The following is a 19,345-nucleotide window of genomic DNA, read 5'->3' on the forward strand; positions in this document are numbered from 1 at the left end:
GAGGATCACTGAGTTGCAAGCTGCTTTGTGGGCCATTGTGCGTGTTTGTAAGTGTGTGTTGTGTGTGTGTGTATAGTGCTTTCAACAAAATTTTATTCAAACAAATCAAATACACCAGTAGCACTGTTCTGGTTAGACAGCTTTAATCACATAACTGACATCCTTTTCCCCTCCATTTTCAGTCCTGAAAGAGCTTGCTACAGTCCTTATAGCACAGCTGACCTCAATGTGATTTAATAAAACCCTTTGTCTTTGCAAATGAAAAAACCTGATGCCTAAACAAATGAAGAATCTAGCCAATGGCACACAAGCTAGTGAAGGGTTGAACTGGAACTGAAATCTGCCCTCCTAACAGACCACTGTTACTGCTACATTGTTGCTTTTTTCTGCTTGAGAAGAGAAGGGGAGGCTAGGTTTATCGTGTGTGGGGAACCCCCGGTGAAGATGGATGCGTTGTAGGAGGTAAACAACTTGCCATTCACATTTCAGTTTTATGGATTCATTGTGAATTTCCTAAAAATTTTTTCCATATTTGGTGAAAAAAAGGACAGGATTTGGGGGGATGAAAGAAAGAAACAGATAATATATAAAACCTTATTTGCCAGCTGTCCTCTTCATCTATTCAATGTAGACACAGATTGGTCTTAATTTAGTAATTTACCCCATAGCTGAATTTTTTAAATGTATTTGTAATTACAATATGGCTTTCTGTACGAAAGTCACATTTTGGAAATATACTCATGAAGAAAAGAATATTCATTGGAAGATAATCTGATTTAGGAAAGACATTCAATTAGAGCAGTATATATTATTAAACTTTATCAGATATAGGGTTAATCTGAGTCCAGAGTAGTTTTAGGTGGTTGAATTGGTGAGGAATTGACTGGCCTCTTTTTTCAAGAAACTAGCTATTGCCAAAACAAGAGATTAGAAAGAGTTAAAGAGAGAGAGAGAGAGAGAGAGGTAAAAGGAAACCCCTGGCATGCCAAAGGGAACAAAGGTGATTTTCTGGAACTATATAAAACAGATGAAGTATGACTGATTTTTTTCTTTTTTAGCTTTTACTTGACTGGGTAAATTAGAGTTCACAATACTAAGTGACAATCTAGTTAGTTTCCTTCCTTGACAAGACTGAATTATAGCCTATTATTTGTCTTATTTATATTTTAGACCTTACAAATTCAATGTAGTCAAATGACCTTCCTTCAAAAAGAAACTTATGGGTTTACATTTTACTATATTTTTCCATTAACTATTAAGAAGCAACTCCATATTGTGCCTCTGATAGGGTAAACCCAAGAACACACATGGAAATATTTTGGCTGAAGAAAAAAACTATGACAGAGACAAATATTCTAAAAGAATGAAAAATACTTTTTTGTGGTTCTGAAATAGAAAAATTCAAAGGTACTTCAATATGCCCAATAAGCCCTATATAATTTACCTTTAAATAATAATAATAACTCATAATAATGGCTATGGCTGACACTAAATAAGCTGAGTACTTTGCCTAACGATTTCTATGTAAGGTTTCGTTTATGTAAAAAACAAAACTAAAGAAATTCTATGCAGTGTGTACCTGCACATATATTGTAATTTTTTTCTGTTCCAATTTTATGCACTTCTATTAATACTTCTTAAATTTACATTAAGAAATGTGTGATTTCTTAAGTAGGCAAGAGCAAACAAACTTTTGTTCATTTTCTACGTGATAATTTAGGAAACATTAAAAACAAACTTGTGATCTTATACTGATCTCAAGTGACATAAATTTCAACAATATGTTGTCTGCTATGTAAAGTTTCAGCATCTTAGTCAAAGAAAAGAATAGAAATAAAAATGGAAAATAAGAGAAGAATTAATATTTCAGATGTTAGATACTAAAACAAAACTTTAAGCATTATTGACTGGTTAGAGAAGATACAAATGGCCAATATTTTGAAACATCTGAAATTTAACCTTAGCCTGTGATTTGCAGCTGTATTTTCAATTAGTTCTATAAGGAGGGCGGAATCGATGTTATCTTTTCGGTGTGCTATTCAATAGTATTCAAAATGGAAATTTACTAGAAGACTAACCTGTACTGACACTGATCATGGAAAATGAAGAAAACCCTTAAGAAGAAAGATTTAAACCGTAGTGGTGAGGATGGAGGTGGTGGTCCAGTGCGTGTCCAGGGAAGGGGAAAACCATGTTAGCAGGGAGGGAAATGTCTTCCTTCGTCCTGTTGAAAATTTTGAATACCTACCTGACTAGATTTTTCTTTTTGTTACTGTTTTAACAGGAAATTAATTCAACTAGAATTTAAGTTAAAAGAAATATTTTTTAACCTCTGATATCAAGAATAAACTAGATAAAAAGTAACACAATTATTTCCAGCAAAGAGAAACCAAGAACGGAAAGTCATAAATTAGTTTCTCTTCAGTTCAATAGCGAGGAACTTTCTTTTTTCTTCTAAGGTTATGCAGCCAACTTATTTCAAAAGGCCATTTAAAAACAAGATTGGATTTTTGGAAGAAAGAACAGAAATACCCATAGCAGTCTATGATCTTAAATGACCAACTAAAGCACAGAAAAGAACAGGGAGTGAATTATTCAATTTCAGTTCTATTACCATATTCATATTGCCAACGCTGAACTTTTTAGCTAAGATTCTATACCTCATAACTGTTTGTTTAACAAATAAGGACTCTTCTTCCATTTCTGTAAATATTTCTGATTATTGTTATACTGTGCTTTTTTTATTTTTATGCTGCTATTTATAATTATAGTGTCCTATATGAATAACACATATTTAACTCTTTTAATAAAAAATATTAATATATGTTAGGATTTCAGACTTTCATACATATATTAATATATATGCACACATATATATATACACATATCAGACAGATATCCTATATTCAGTTATAGAAGAACTAGAGATATGTTACCAAATACCTTACTAGTGAGTATAATATATAAGACGTATATTAATTTAAGCAATATTTTCTTGATATTACAAAGTAGATATTGATTTCTCTTCTCTTCTCTTCTCTTCTCTTCTCTTCTCTTCTCTTCTCTTCTCTTCTCTTCTCTTTCTTTTTTTTTTTTTTTTTTTGAGACAGAGTCTCACTCTGTTGCCCGGGCTAGAGTGCTGTGGCATCAGCCTAGCTCACAGCAACCTCAAACTCCTGGGCTTAAGCAATCCTTCTGCCTCAGCCTCCTGAGTAGCTGGGACTACAGGAATGCGCCATCATGCCCGGATGATTTTTTCTATCTATCTATCTATATATATATCTTTAGTTGTCCAGCTAATTTTTTTCTATTTTTAGTAGAAACAGGGTCTTGCTCTTGCTCAGGTTGGTCTCGAATTCCTGAGCTAAAGTGATCCTCCAGCCTCGGCCTCCCAGAGTGCTAGGATCACTGGCGTGAGCCACCTCACCCAGCCTAGGTATTGATTTTAGAAGATTATTAAGAAAGGAGCCTTACATGAGGGAATATTTCAAAATGATTTACAATCTAATACCAGTTTCCTTCTGAGCTACCTTCTCAATGTTAAGTATGAGTGATGGAGATGAATGAGCAGTATCCAGGATTCTTTGTTTGCTAAGTAAAAATGTAGGGAAAATTATTAAAATGCACCAATAATAAGATTTCTCCAGGTATGATTCTAACACAAATTAAGTTCTTATGCAATAAGATTGCAACATGGGTTATGTATGCTTGCTGATGAGATGTGATAAGGGATGATACTATAGCGTGCAACAACGAACAGAGGGTAAATTTGGAATCTCAGGCTGACACGTTGTAGATAATTTTCCTAAAGAAAGCAAACAAGAATTTCTACTTTTTGGTGAACTCTGTGACACTGCTGTATTTGAAAAAAAAAAAGAGAATTATGATAAGGTTACCTTCATGGGCAAACTGAAGCAGAATGGGTGCTAATAAGGTCCAGAGGGGCAAACACTAAAAAGTTGGATTTCAGTTGGGAGAAGGGTTCTTGTGGCTAAAAGGCAATAAGAATATTCTTAAAATATTGTTTATAGAGTTGCATATTATCTTGTAATAAAGACGTTACTAATATTGACATTACTAATTATTGATGAGAATGAGAAAAGAAAACTGATTTTGGGAGCCCGTAGAGCTTAACAGAGAAAACCTGAAGTCAGAGAGATATAGGTCCCAATTTCAGCTCTGCCATTTAAGTAACCAGGTGGTCTTTGTCAGCTTTGCTGAGCCTAAGTTTCCCTGTGAAGTGAAGATATTAATACCTAGTAGGGCCTAGGGGGCATTTGAAAAAGGGAGAATTGGTTACAAAGGATGAACATCCCGGACGATTATGATGACACTTGCAGGAGGCTCACGAAAGGAGAGGGAATGGAAGTTGGCCTCAGAAGCTGTAAAAAGAGAAGCTTAATTATTCATTGTATATATGAGGAAGAAGTCTTTATTCTAGGATTAAAAAATTTAAGATATCTTAGAGATAGTACCTAGTGGCCAAGAAAAATTTTAAAAAAGGAACAAAGAAATAAAGAAGAAGGAAAAAAAAAAAAAACCAAAAAAACCAGGAAGGAATGAAGTATATAGTTCACTTTCTCAGTAATGAATAAAGCCAAAGAAATCAATCCTTAAATTACATTTATCTCTCCCTCTGATTCTTGTTTACAGAGCAGATTTAATTATAATTATTTGAATTACTTTGATGGGTTGGTTTTAAAACAAGTTTCAAGGGTAATTGTAATTAAAAGAAAAGTTCTTATTATTAAAGTATTAAACTATTCCAGATCACAGAAAATAAATGAAAGCTCAAGAAATATTTATTTCTTAAAAATATCAAAATGTTGGATGATCAATATAATACAAAATGGAAAAATAATGGACCATGTAATTTTATTCATCAAAATAGATCTAAACACTTCAGTAAAAGTTTAGCAGATTAATCTAACAGAAGAAAACTAATAACAATCCATCATAGTCAATTGGATTTTGTGATGGACATACGGGGGTGGGGTGGAAATAGGAAATTTCATTTACACAATTTTTATATCAATGCAGTAAAGGGGATGAAATATGTTTATGTAAAGGAGTCTGGAAGTTGATTACACTGTAACAATTTCTAATAAAAATTCTAAGTGGACTAGAAATATAAACAAATTACTTAGGCATGATAAGGATTCATTTCTAAAAATTAAGAAAAATATCTCATTATATAATGAAATATTAATGATGCCACTATAATAAAAGAAAAAGACAGGAGTTTCCCTGTCACCATGATCCTTCAATTTTGTTTTCAACATTAAGCTAATGAAATCTTTCACTAAAATGAAACAAATGCTTTTCAACAACTGGAGCTGGAGCAATTGGACATTTATAGGCAAAAACCAAAACACATAAACAAAACCTCACATGAAGCCTCATGCCATGTACAAACACATATAAAAAGTAACTCAAAATAGATTAGGGATTTATATGTGAAGTATAAAATTAAAACCTTTTTAGGAAAAAAAGAAAGCAGGAGAAAATCTTCAGGACTGAGAACTAAATGAAGCACTGTTAGACTTGACAGCTAAAGCATGACTCATAAAAGGAAAAATTGATAAACTAGACCTCATCAACATTAAGAACTTTTTCTCTGAAAAACTCTTTTTTAAGAGGATGAAAAAAAAACAGTTACAGACAGGTAGAAAATATTTTAAATTCACATATCTGACAAAGGATTTGTATCTGGAATAAAAAAGAACTCTTCAAACTCAGCAGTTAACAAACACAGCAACCAAAATAATGCAGTTAGAAAATGGGCCAAGGACACGAACAGACATTTTACTGAATAGTATATGCAGATCACAAATAAACAGATTAAAAGTTGTTCAGCTTCATTAACTATTAGAGAATACAAATTAAAACCCCAATGGGACATCACTACACATATACCACAATACCAACTTTTTTTTTTTTTAATGACACTAACTGTAGGCAAAGATTCAGAGAAGCTGGGTCATTACTACATTGCTGGTGAGAATGCAAAATGGTATAACTACTCTAGAAAAGCATATGGAATTCTTTAATAAAACGAAACAGATGCTTAAATTTGATCCAGCAACTGCATGCTTTGTATTTATCTCTGAGAAAGAAAATTTATGTTCACACAAAAACTTATAAACAAATGTTCATAACAGCTTCATTCATAATAGCCCAAACTAGAAATAGCAACTCCAATGTCCTTCAACATGTGAATGGCTAAATAAATGTGGTGTGTTTATATCCTGGAATACTATTCAGCATCAAAAGCAGATTATTGATAACAAGTTGGATGTATCTCAGTGGAATTCTGCTGAGTAAAAGATGCCAATCTCAGAAGGTTTTGTATTAGATGAATCTAATTATACAGCATTCTTAAAATTACAAAGTTTTAGACATGGAGAATATAGAAGTGGTTGCTAAGGTTTGGGAATAGGAGGTATGGTAATAGAAGGGTAACATAAGAGATCCTGGTCATGGAACTGTTCTTGACTGTGGTGCTGGTCACATGTGATGCATTGCATGAAACTAAACACACACACACACACACACACACACACAAATGAATACATGTAAATCTGGTGAAATCTGGATAAGGTTAATAGAGCATATCAATGTCAATTTCCTTTTGTGATATTATCACACAGCATATTACCTGTCATTGAGAGAAACTGAATGAAGGGTATACAGATCTCTCTGTAGTCTTTCTTGCAACTGCATATGAATCTTCAATCACCTGGGGAAAAAGTGTGTATATAGTATAATAAATTGTTGGAACTTTGTGAAAGAAGGAAGAAAAGAATATTTTTAAAAGATGATATAATTGAATATATAAAACATAAAAGATTCAATTATCCCTGGAATTTTTAAGAAAATGGGATATGGTATATAATTGTCAACCTTATAGACATAATAATCATTAAGAAAAGAAGAAGAAATGTTCTATTTACAACAAACTATATATATATTTGGGACTAAATTAAATAGAAAAAGTAAAGGATCTATATGAAAAATCAAAGATAAAATACTATCAATGTACATAAAATGTGAATGGAATAAGTAGTTCTGAATGAAAAGCCCTAATATTGCAAAATATTTAAAGTTTACCAATTTACTGTGTATAAATAGTGCTGTTTTATTAATATTGCCAACCAAGTGAGTGGTGATGATTTTAAACTACACATGAAGAAATACATGTTTAAAAATTACCAAAATATAATTTGAAAAATTATTTGAAAATAATATTATTTGGTGCAATGCATTTCCCTTTCAAGATTTTTTATATTAACATCTGCTTTAAAAATACTGTAAACAAAATATATGGAATTCATTAGAAATAGACAAAATATTTTTGGAAGACAAACAGATGCATGTGTATAAGAAATATAAAATAGTTAAATTTTAAATTTAGTAGATAAGGATTATTTGTTTAATAGATTGTGTAATCTCTCCCACTGGAATAAACAGATGCTTGCCTCCCACCTTTATCTATATAAATTCATTGGATCAAATAAATAAATACTTATCAAATAGAGATGGTAAAATATAATTCTGTAAGAATTGAAAAGGTTAGATTAGAAATATTGATGATAAATTTATATAATCTTGGGAAATTTTAAGTTTTGAAACTAACCTATATTAAAATCTGGTCTTATTGAGATATTTCATAGAATAAATGTATTTCTGAAGCCCTAATAAAATTAGTTCACATGATTAAAATCTCAGACTCCTATGATGGAAAATAAATTTCTAGAATCAAGATATCTTTGGCCAGTCAAACAACAGGCACTCATTCTTTTAAGAAAAATGCTCTTCCTCCTTCTCTGGCCTCTGCCATTCCCCTCTTCTGCCCTTGGAAACCTAACACCCACGTCATTTTATTTATTGTTTAATAGATTATTCTCCAGAGAAGTTTTTGATTCACAGAAAAATTGAGAGAAAAGTACAGAAATGTTCCATATACTAACCCCTGCCTGGCCTCACACATTCATAGACTCCGCCATTATTAACATTCCCCACCAGGGTGTTACCACTGATGAACCTACATAGGCACCTCATTATCACCCAAAGTCCACAGTTCATGGTAGAGTTCACTGTTCATGGTATGCATTCCATGGGTTTGAACAAATATATGTTGGCAGGTATCCACCATTGTAGTACCCTACAGAATAGTTTCACTACCCTAAATAAATCCCCTGTACTCACCTATTCATCCCTCCCCCCCTGCAACTCTTGGCAACCACTGATCTTTTCACTGTCTCCAGAGTTCTTTTTCAAAAATGTCATATAGTTAGAATTATACAATATGTAGCCTTTTCAAATTGGTTTCTTTCACTTAGTAATATGCATTGAAGTTTCCTCTGTGTCTTTTCCTGGCTTGATAGCTCATTTTTCTTTTAGCACTGAACAACCAACCACCCATTGTCTGGATGTATCACAATTTATCCATCCATTCACCTACTGAAGAACATCTTGGTTGCTTCCACATTTTGGCAATTATGAATAAAGCTGCTATCAACAGCTGTGTGCAGGTTTTTTGTGTTCATAAGTTTTCAACTCCTTTGGGTGAATTCCAAGGAGCATGATTACTGGAATATATGTTAAGAGTATGTTTAGTTTTGTAAGAAACTGCTAAACTATCTTTCAAAGTGAATGTAGGATTTTGCATTCTCACGAGCAATGAACGAAAGTTTGTCATTTTATTTTTAAGTGTGGCCTTCTTTGATTCCTTTTGCAAGATATTTCTCTTCCTTTCTCCACACTCATTTGGCACTCTGTCTTCGTATTCTGGTATCTATCATAATCTTTGTTAGTCAAGTGCAAATCCCACAGGGGAGGGCAGAGATAGGTCTCCTGCACTTCACAATGCTTCATTTTTGTCTTGAAATTTTTTGAATGAATTAAGAAAGTTTAATTTTTGGTGTGTCAGACTGCCAGGCAAATGATCAAATGTGTATCATTGTCTAACAGCATTCTGTTTTGTAAAACTATATATATATATATATATATATATATATATATATATCTCACAATGCCTTATGCTAAGGTTGGAATCAAACAATTTTCACTATTTCTACCATGAATTTTTTCAATTATTTCTTGGCAGTTATTTTGTGGGTTAAATACATGATTGATTTATGTGAAAAGGAGTTGCATTTGAAGTTATTGACTCTTTGCCCCAGATTTTGAGCTGGAAAAAAACAAAGCTCTTTCTGTGATAAGTGTTGAACCTTTTAAAAATAAAATCTAATGAGGTTAGTATATATCCTTGACATTTTATTTTCTACCAGAGTGAAGGCCACAGCTGAAAGGTCACAAAGATGAATTTGTAGAGCAAGTAAACAATGGTATTATTTTGCAAAAAAAATGCAATATTGCTGTCTATAGCCTATTGCATCTAAAGGGTGTTCGTGATGCCTAATTTTGGCACTCAAACTCTGTTGTCGTTTCATTTCTTAAAATTTAAACTTAACAATGGGAGTACTTAACTGTCAGGCACTAATATAAAATGTGTGATTTTCATTAATATTCTAGCATTGTATTATTTGAACTTTCACATTTAAGTTTCAAGTCTATTTAATTGGTTGGTAATTATTTGGTAGAACTTGGTATTTATTCTATTAATATTTATTTGATGAAATTCCTTCTGAGTTGGAAAGTTTTATGGTGCATGTTTAGGTCTCTCAACTCTGCCATCTTTGGTTTTTACAGCAAAACTGTAAATTTATCATTAAAGAGAATATGTCAAATTTGAGTTTGGAAAGTTAGGGACTGGATTCTGTTTAAACAGTGGAAAATATGCCTTTTTAGACAAATGCACAAAAGAAATTCTTAACTGCTTTCATTCTATATATCACTACATAACATGAGATTGATCTATTAAATTTATACCAGATCAACACAATTTTAATATTTAAAAAATCAATTTATTGAAAAGAATCATTAAACAAGCTTCAAATTCCAACAGCCGTGTCAAAATGGTCAGTTTATATTGTTATCTAGTTAACATATTTCTTGAAGCAAAACATTCCAAATTTTATAATTTGTTCATTTTAAAAACTAACATGAGATAGGTGTCTAATCTGGAATTTCTTTTATTTTAGATGAACTTACAAATTCATCAGAAACCAGATTGTCTTTAGAAGACCTGTTTAGGAAAGAATTTGTGCTTCATGATCCAGAAGCTCGATGGATCAATGGTATGTGTCTACATTTTTATATGATGTCTTTATTTTGAGTTCTGCATAATTAAAAACAGTGATATTTATCATTAATATTATAATTGATGTTATGTTTCAAAGATTATGTATATTATTTAATCAGAAATTAAAACCTTGGCGCTTGTGAGAGAAAACCAATTCCTAAGACAGCACATCAATAAAATTGTCCTCCAAACATTAGTTGATTGTTCTGTATCTGTTGTTCTCTCATGATCATCAGTTGTATGACTTTAAAGACCTATTAACATCTCTAGCATTTCCCTAGATAATTCTTCTTGAGGTAGCAGTATAGATTTTGGGAGCCTGTACACCCACACATACACACACACATACACACACACATACATATATGGATACACACATACACATATACACATACCTATATACATACACACACATACACATATACACACATACACATATATACATGCATACACATATACACATACATATATACATACACACATGCACATATATACACACTCGCATATATATGTAAGTGCTTCAAATTTGACCATATGATTAGTTTACTTTTCTCTCTTTGTGGCTTCCATTTAGCTTAAGTATTACAAACTAGACACACTCTGTGCAAAGTTGAAATGACTTGGAAATAGTATGGAAATATATTACACTGTGTCTTTTTTCTGGCCTGGGAAAGAAACCACCTCAGCTTTCCTTTAGTCAGTATTTGGGATTAAAATAATAAAATGAAATAAAATATTACCACTTAACAGCTCTATGGACTTTGGTTTATCTTTATCCAAGGTCGTAGGGGCATTATTGGGTGAGCTGATCATAAGAAATGTGTTGGTGAAAAGATGCCAGCTTGTCATTCTTTGAATATTCTACTTTGCCCAATCATACTAATCTTTGTGGTTGGATAGCTGTGAGTCTTTACCCTTCACTTTATTTAGACATAATATCTTTGCTTATTTTCAAGGCATATATTTTAGGCAAAAGGCAAAGCTCTTTTTATCTAATAAAAATCATCTCATTTACAGCCCATTTCTTCTTCTCTAATATTCTAATTAAGTGTATTTATGCCTGCAAATTAAACTTTAATTTATAGAAGCTATAAAAAGAATGTAATTTAACCCATGAAGGGCAAGGACCAAATCACACTTGTTTACTTGGCACTGATATAGTACCTGTAGATCAGCAGACACTCAAGATTCATTTTTTGAAAAAAAATGGATAAATGTTTTTAATTAAAGTCTGGTGTCATTTTTGCATAAACTCAAGTTTCAGTTGAAATCTACTGGAAGATGAGCATGTGTCCTTGTGAAGGCAGTACACATAGAGAACACAATATAGCATTTTTTCTTAATCTATTTGTAAATTTATATTTTGGATTGTTTATAAATTTGGGACTAGCTTTATATTTGCCTTTGCACTATGATTATTTCACATGTACTATACGATGAGCACTATGACTAAAGAAGACTAATAAAAAAAGGTATATTATTGTCAAACATTGTCCTAATACACAAATGTCTCCCAAATCATTCCTCTCAAGTGTGACTGTAACTATGCAAATCATCTATTTACTTGCTAGCAAATATTTTCTATTGAGGAAAATAAAAAGGGAAGCTGTCAGAATATTTTTTAAAAATTTATAGTATTGTGAGTCATTAGATTTGAAATACTGTTTTATTCACCATGATTGTGGACAAATTATAGAAATTGTGTAGTCTTAGACTTTGGAAAGCAAGAAAAAAATATGGGTCTCATCTCCCTTCTCAGGTTAGCTTGGGCTATTTAAAGAGGCATTTACTCCTGTGTATAACTGACACTTTGATATTGAAGCTCCAAAGGACTGGACAGATATTTAAGCAGTGAACTGCATGCTAAATTAAATCCCATTTCAATATCTAGGACACAGATTCTACTCTTACACTTCACATGATACCAAAATAATATTTTTGGAGTTAATCATTTTAATCATTTTAAAGTAATGTCTTTACCAGTCATTGGTAAAGTTGGTCTTCAGAAGGCATTCTAGGCCAAAGCTTCAGTGTTATTATAACATTCTAAGTAGTACCTAACATATATAATATTTGTAAAAGCATTTGGCATAAATACAACCCTTTAAACTCAAATAAGCAGAATATAAGCTCTGAGATCATGCAGTCCTAATACTAATAAACACCACTGGGAAAAAAGTTGGCTCATTGTCAGTAGATTGCGTGCATTCAGTCGCTTTTCAAGCAGGAGAATGGATTTTTATCCTGCCCAGACCTCTTTTCTGGTAATCACTAGATATTTGACCTAGTTCCATATTCGTCACATAGCCAGGAAACACAGTGGGAGCTATATGAATAGGATGGGTAACCTTGGCCTCATTATCAACAATTATATTTAAATGTAAAATGTGAGCTTTTTCTTTCTCAAGAGATGTCTCAAGAGGTTTTCTTGTATAAGTCACTTGAAGGAGTCCAAGCTAAGATTATTTAGAAGCTTCATTTAATTCTTAGAGGTCATCATAGAAACTCTTAATGCTTTACTGATCAAGGGGAAGGAGGAAGCCTAGGCGGCCCTGACACGTGTTGGTGGTAGTGAAGCGATGTCGTTCATTATGCTGGCTCTCAAATAATATATCTGAGGATGTCATTGCAGCCTTGGATGGATGCTCGTGTTCATGGTTAGCTTAACAACTGCCTTACCCCAGATCTGGTCATATCCTTGAAATCTACATTTTTATAGCATCTTCTTCCTAGCTATGTCACCTTGAAACCTGGAAATCCATCTTCTTTAAAATTATTCATCTATTCATACATTTGATGATCAATTAATCACCAAGGAAAGATCTAATATTGAGTACCTTCTATGTTAAGCTCTGTGAGATGCTTTATATGCATATTTCATATGATAGAATATGACATTACAGTTAACCCCAGAAAACTGAGGCTTAACCAAGAAATTTATTCAAAAACACACCTTACAGGGAGCAGAGCCTGCTTGAGTCCTTATGTCTAAGTATAAAACTTACTCTCTTTCATTGTTTCACTCTGACATGCCATTGTCGTGTGTAGCATATTTATCAATTACCTCCCTGACAATCTTATTTTCACAGATCCCATTATTATTGTAGGGTAGAAAGATGTTTCTATAACAAAAGACAGGCTAACAAGAGAAAAATATAACAAATTTGTTCAATCAAAGTTTTCAGTGCTATGAGACTATGGGAGCCTTCAAAAATGAAGATGCAGAGATCCAGGGGAAACTGTCCATTTTTATGCTTAGGTTCAGTGAAGCATGGACAGCTGTATCGAAATGTGATTGGACAAAAGGGTATGATCTAATGGTAACAGACTGAGTGGAGAAACCCAGCAAGGCCTGTCTGTTCAGATTCTTCTTGGCCTCCCTAAATAGTAGTCTTTCCTCCCAGATACAGGGAAGGACTTCCCTGAAAAGAGGCTCTTGTGATCTACTATCAGACAAAATAGGTCAGAGAATTCCTTTGTAGCCAGCTCTTACACAGGCAGGGGAAGGTTAAAGTAATATTTCTGGGTTTTATGGCTTGCTTTGGAGAAGTATTCTAGTTTGTATGTCCTGCCTTAAGGACAAAGAATTCTGGTTTCTATGACTTGCTTTGGGGGACATAGACGGGCAGGAGAGTGGAGGGTGGGAGAAGGTCAGAGAGATTTTGCTTCTGAGATTGCTTCTGAAGACATCCAATCTCCTTTAGTTAGTTCCAAGTACTCAGCATGTCAGAGTGCCATGCTTTGGGGTTTCATTTCTGAGCCCCAACACTACTAATACTGTTATGTTGAGTGGTACCATAATATCTTTGTGTCCCCAGGTACAACCGTATAGGGGTAACTTATGCAGTCACTAAAAATAAAGTGTATAAGCATATTTATTGACATGTTTATAATCTAAAAACGTGAACAAAAGTGACTTCAAAACAATGTTGATACTATGCGATACCACATTGTCTGTATTATGTAGCAATGATTGTCTTCAGATTACCTTCTCCTTAGCTCTTCTGATTTTTCTCAATTTTTTCAGTAAATATGTATATGTGATTTTTTATAACTAATAAGGAATCAAAATGGCTCTCTCCCTTTTTAGTCTCTTGGTTGTCCAATCCCTCCAGCAGGTTCTGCTCAAATACAACCTTCTAAGACCTAGTTAAAAACTGCTAATGTACTTCTCAAAAATCATCTGAGGAACCCTTTTAGCAATTGAATAAACACCAAGCACTTCCCTTAGCATTTCAAGCTTCTGAGAGTCAAGCCTCAGCCAGTGTTCCGCTGTTCTACTCTATGTTATGTTGCAGTCCCATTAGCTACTTGATATTCTCATGAGTCTTAAAAGCTTTCATGTCTCTGTGCCTTTGCCCACATTTTCTTCTCTACCTGAGATCTCTTCCCCAACCTGACAACTCAAATTTTAACCCCCCTGGAAACCTAATGCCCAGGTCCAACACCAATAACAGTTCTTTTTCCTGCCAGCTCTGAGGAACATCACCTTCCTGTATACTCTAGAGTTTGACTCTCCTGTATAGAAATTTCTATCTTGATTATAATTATAATAACAATGCTTTTAAAACTATTGTGAAGGGCTACTATTTTTAAGTTTTAATTCATTTGCTTTTATTTCCAATTTGGCATGAACAGATAGTTTTTTTAAATACAATAAAATAAATTTCTAGAAAATTAAAATGATACATAGATATTCCAAATACAATCCTAAGTTTTTTCTTATTATATTCAAAAGACCTAAAATAACATTTTAAAAATATAAGTGCAAACATAATGTTAGAAGAAAAGAAGGGAATGTCAAGTATTACTTGAAAGTATAAACAGGCAATTAATAGAAATGATTGTTATTACACGCGTAAGTTTTTGTTATTCCTAAATCAGAATTAAACAAAAATTTAGAGAAGTAGTGAGCATTCACATTAGATGCCCATTTTCAGATTTTGAACAAAAAGCTGACATATCAATATATAGAGTGTTTAATATAATAAACGAGCTTGCTTCCTTTTTGTTAGCTAATCTAGGTTAGATTGATATTAGCAATGTTCACAGGGGATAATATATATCCAGACTGTTTCTGTTTTTTATTTTAATAACCCTCATAACAGAGAAGTACCAGTCTCCAAGGTTAGGCTGATAATAATTTAGGAAATTTTAAAACAACTTTAATGATCTCAGGATATTCACTTTGAGCTTTTACCCAAAATGAATCAAGTGATATGGTATTTTTAAACTTTGTTTTCAATTCTTTATCAGTAGCCAGTTCCAAAAGGTATCCTCTATAGATAATATAAATTATAAATATAAATCATATAAATTATCTTTCGCTCAAAAATATATTGTAGATTTTAAATACATCTGGGTTACAGTGAATAAACATACCATCTTGTAGTGAAGTTTTACTGTGTATAGCTAGTGTGTTGCTTGCTCGCACCATGAGTTTGACAACATCTGCACTTGCTTGTATTAGTCCACTTATCATTTGCTTGGATCGTGCAGCAATGTCGCATTACTGGGAAAGTTTCTAAATGCTTACCCTCAATTAAACTTATCCTGTTCTGGCTATAGTCTGCCAACATTACTCAGCATAGCTCTGTTCGAAGACACAATAAGCCATGAGGAACAGAACTGTGTCACATTCACATTTGAGTGACCCCAGCAATAAGTACCTGGCCTAATCTGCAGCTAGTGCTCAATAAATAGTTTAGTTAGCAAAGTGACAAAAATATTATATTTTCTTGATATATAAAGGTGGGCTCACTTTATCCACAGTCATTGAAGGGTTCATTGTGCTTCTGTTTTTCACAGTGTGCATATATTTTTCTCTGATCTATATATGATGTGGGCTGTATATGTGATGTGAATTATGGTACACCTTTTTTTGAAAAATGGCTGGCTGTGATAAGTGATAATATATGAGACTGTAGGTTTTATCTTGATCTTATTAGACTTATGTTGGAGCCGACAAAACTCATTTGCCACATGATATTCCAATACAGATGTTTAAACCTGTTATCTTTTAAGGGATGTGTGACAGTGGAACATATTGAAATAGGAAAGTCATTAAATCAAGGCAAGCCGGGGCCTTTCAGTAAGTTATTTAAACCTTCTAAGGCTTGGTTTCTTCTTCCAAAGCAGGGATAATAATACCATACCTAGAAGCATAATGAAAAATAAATCAGCACAAATATGTAAAAAGTGAAGATAAAAAGGCAAAGGTTAAAAAAAAAGGAAAAGAAAGAAAGTATGCAAATAAAAACCAAAGTTTTGTACCCTTACAGGTCTTCAAATAGTAGAGATTCATATAACTGATTTTAGAGATGCTCCGGACACCTGATATTTCTTTATAAATGCTCCTAGCAGTCTCACCCTCATGAATTATATCCAGGATATTGACAAGGCAGTAAAAAAGTCACTGTCATAACTTTTATGAAAAACAAAGCACATCATTATAAATAATATCAATAACTTTTATAATAATTAGGGAACTCAGAAATAGTAAAATCAAAGAATTGAATCTATTTTATTATCATTTGTTTGGCACTGCTTTATCATGCTAGGATTTTTGTCCATCAGTTTAATGTGGTTGAGTTGCAGAAGTTCTTGGATTTCTTAGAGCACAGGGAATTATTTATAACTCCAACATTACTACCCTACATTCAATTCTAAGTCAAAATTTTATTGTTTTTGTCTCATTTTTTATCTTAAAAATTTTATTTTTTATAATTATCAACTAAACTGATGCTTAAATAAGGTAGAGTTGAATTTATATCTGTGAGGTTCATGAAGATACATATTTTTATTACAACATAATTTATAAAGACAAAATATCAGATAGACACTAAATGTATATACAATTAGGTATTTGCTTAAATAAATTAATTTACCTCTATTTGCTAGAATACTAGGCAGCCATTAAAATTCATCTTTTTAAATAATTAAAATCAATTTTAATTAAATATTTTGGTTAATTAGAAAGTTAATGACATTAGAACATAGAATAAAATGTTAAATGAAAAAAGTAGAGAACAAAATTATATACATATTAACAATCAGATCACATACATGCACACAATTGTATATGCATAGAAAGTCATACCAGAATTAAATATGCCAAAATATTAAATAATTTTCTGATATAGTGATTAAGAGTTACTGTTTTTATTTGTTCCCTGTTTTGTCTAAATATTTAAAAATTGCAGCAAGTATGCTGTTACATTTATATTAATAACAACTAAAGAGTAAAATTCTCATTAAAATGTAAATACATGGTTATTATATATGAAATTTTTTTATCATTTGGAAAAAAAGGAAGAGGGCTAAAATGAGGAGTGCCAAGGATGGCTGGCAGCACAGAGCTCTAAAAGATGTGAAAGGGACATTAGAAATATAATCCCCTCTATAGTAGGCCAAAAGAGATCCCCATTCCCATATGCTAGAATGAAGGACAATGTTCCTTTTTTTCCAAAGACCCACCAGTGAGTGAGGTACAGCGGAGTGTGAGGTTGTTTCTAACCCTGGGAGGATGAGAATATTCTCAGTGCAGCAATGGGCTTTTAGACTTGTGGCACAGGTCCTTACAATAGCAGCTTCATTCCCTTGTTCCCCAACAGGTGGAGACATAATATGCCCTGTAGTTTATTATGTTCTTTTTTTTCTTCCACTATTGTAAACACATGGAGAGCTATTGAAATTATACATCCCTAGCTCCTGATTCTTAGCTCAGATAATTGAAAATTAAGTTAAGAATGTAATTTATTATTATTTAGACTGACTTTTCTTTTTAGAGTAATATATGTCAAAGTATCTTACTATCAGGAGTAGACAATTGTCTTCCAAAAATTAAAGTACATGCAAAGGTATACCATTAAACATATTTACTTCTCTCCAAGTGACCCAGAATATTTTCTTTATTGCTATATTATTTGTTAAATTATGCTTTTACCAAAGTTTAAATTGAATTTTATCTATATTAAAGCTGCTTGAAATCACAAATAAAATGCACTATAAAAACTCATACTATAACAATCTTATATACTAACTACATACATTCAAACTTTTGCTTTAAATTCAAATCTAAACAGTTTTCCTCCAGGAAATGTTTTAAAATTCCAGTTTGTCTTAAAGTGACGATATTTACACTAAACACCAAAAGAGCATAAGGAAAAGGATTTACTTATAAAATCCAATGTTAACATTTAGGGGCAAAAAGTATTCAGGAAAAAATATTTCTGTGTTGTAGAAAAGCAATGATGGAAGTATTTAAAGGGAATTTGAAATATACAATAAGCTTTAAGATTAAGAGCGCTAAACATTCAAGCTACTACCTATTTCCTAAACTAGAAAACTATATTTTGATTTTTTCTGTGATATACTGCGACCATGATATATTTTGATTTTTAAAAGAAGAAAAAATAAAAAAGCTTCAGGAAATGAGGATGAAACAGTTATATTGAGAGTTGATCAACAAGCATTTATTGAGTTCCAACTATGTGCCCTGCACAGAGCTGTGTATATCCCAGGTGGAATCTGTCGACATTTGAAAGGTTTGCAGTAAAAAAAAAACGGTGTTCTCCTAGTCCTTCAGTATTTTACAAAATTGTGGTTGCTCTTGGTGTTGTTGGCTTAGGAACTGGATTTGTCAACACAAATATAGATTAATAGAAATGTTGATACTACATCTATATTTCCATCTGTATATGCCTTTATCCTTTTATCCATTCAATATGTATTTATTGACAAAAATTTTTATAGACAAAAGTTCTTCTAGATACAAATATATAAAATTGAATAAACATGGTCCCTTCACTTAAGGAAATTATGAATATAAAAGTTTTTTCTTCATCATGCACAACATCTTTTCAATTATATTGAGCTTAAAGAAGTGAAATTAGTAATCAAAAGGCTGTGAACTGAGCAGAAAGTAGAGATAACTGGAAAATTGCAAGAACTATCCATGCAAACTATGATAACGTTTGATTAGCCTTCTTTTCCTCCAAATCCAAACGCATCTCTATATTCCTCCTGTCTCTTTCCACTATGGTCCAAGACATACATAGTATATTTTGTTTTCTGAGCTTCCTTTCATTCTCTCTGCCTCTCTTTTTGTTTGATACAGCTTTTGGTAATAATCGTGAC

At 32.4% G+C, this 19,345-nt stretch overlaps 1 protein-coding gene across 2 annotated transcripts in view; it reads left to right on the top strand.

The window, feature by feature from the left end:
* Positions 1-19,345, top strand: part of DPP10 (dipeptidyl peptidase like 10) — a 636,385-nt gene that overhangs the window by 145,543 nt on the left and 471,497 nt on the right. For both annotated transcript variants that reach the window (XM_069473429.1, XM_069473419.1), the window contains exon 3: positions 10,107-10,202. In XM_069473429.1, coding sequence (XP_069329530.1) covers positions 10,107-10,202 — 96 coding nt within the window. The remainder of the gene's footprint in view (positions 1-10,106; positions 10,203-19,345) is intronic.

The sequence above is a fragment of the Eulemur rufifrons genome, chromosome 1 (assembly GCF_041146395.1).
Source record: "Eulemur rufifrons isolate Redbay chromosome 1, OSU_ERuf_1, whole genome shotgun sequence".
Classification (NCBI taxonomy): domain Eukaryota; kingdom Metazoa; phylum Chordata; class Mammalia; order Primates; family Lemuridae; genus Eulemur; species Eulemur rufifrons.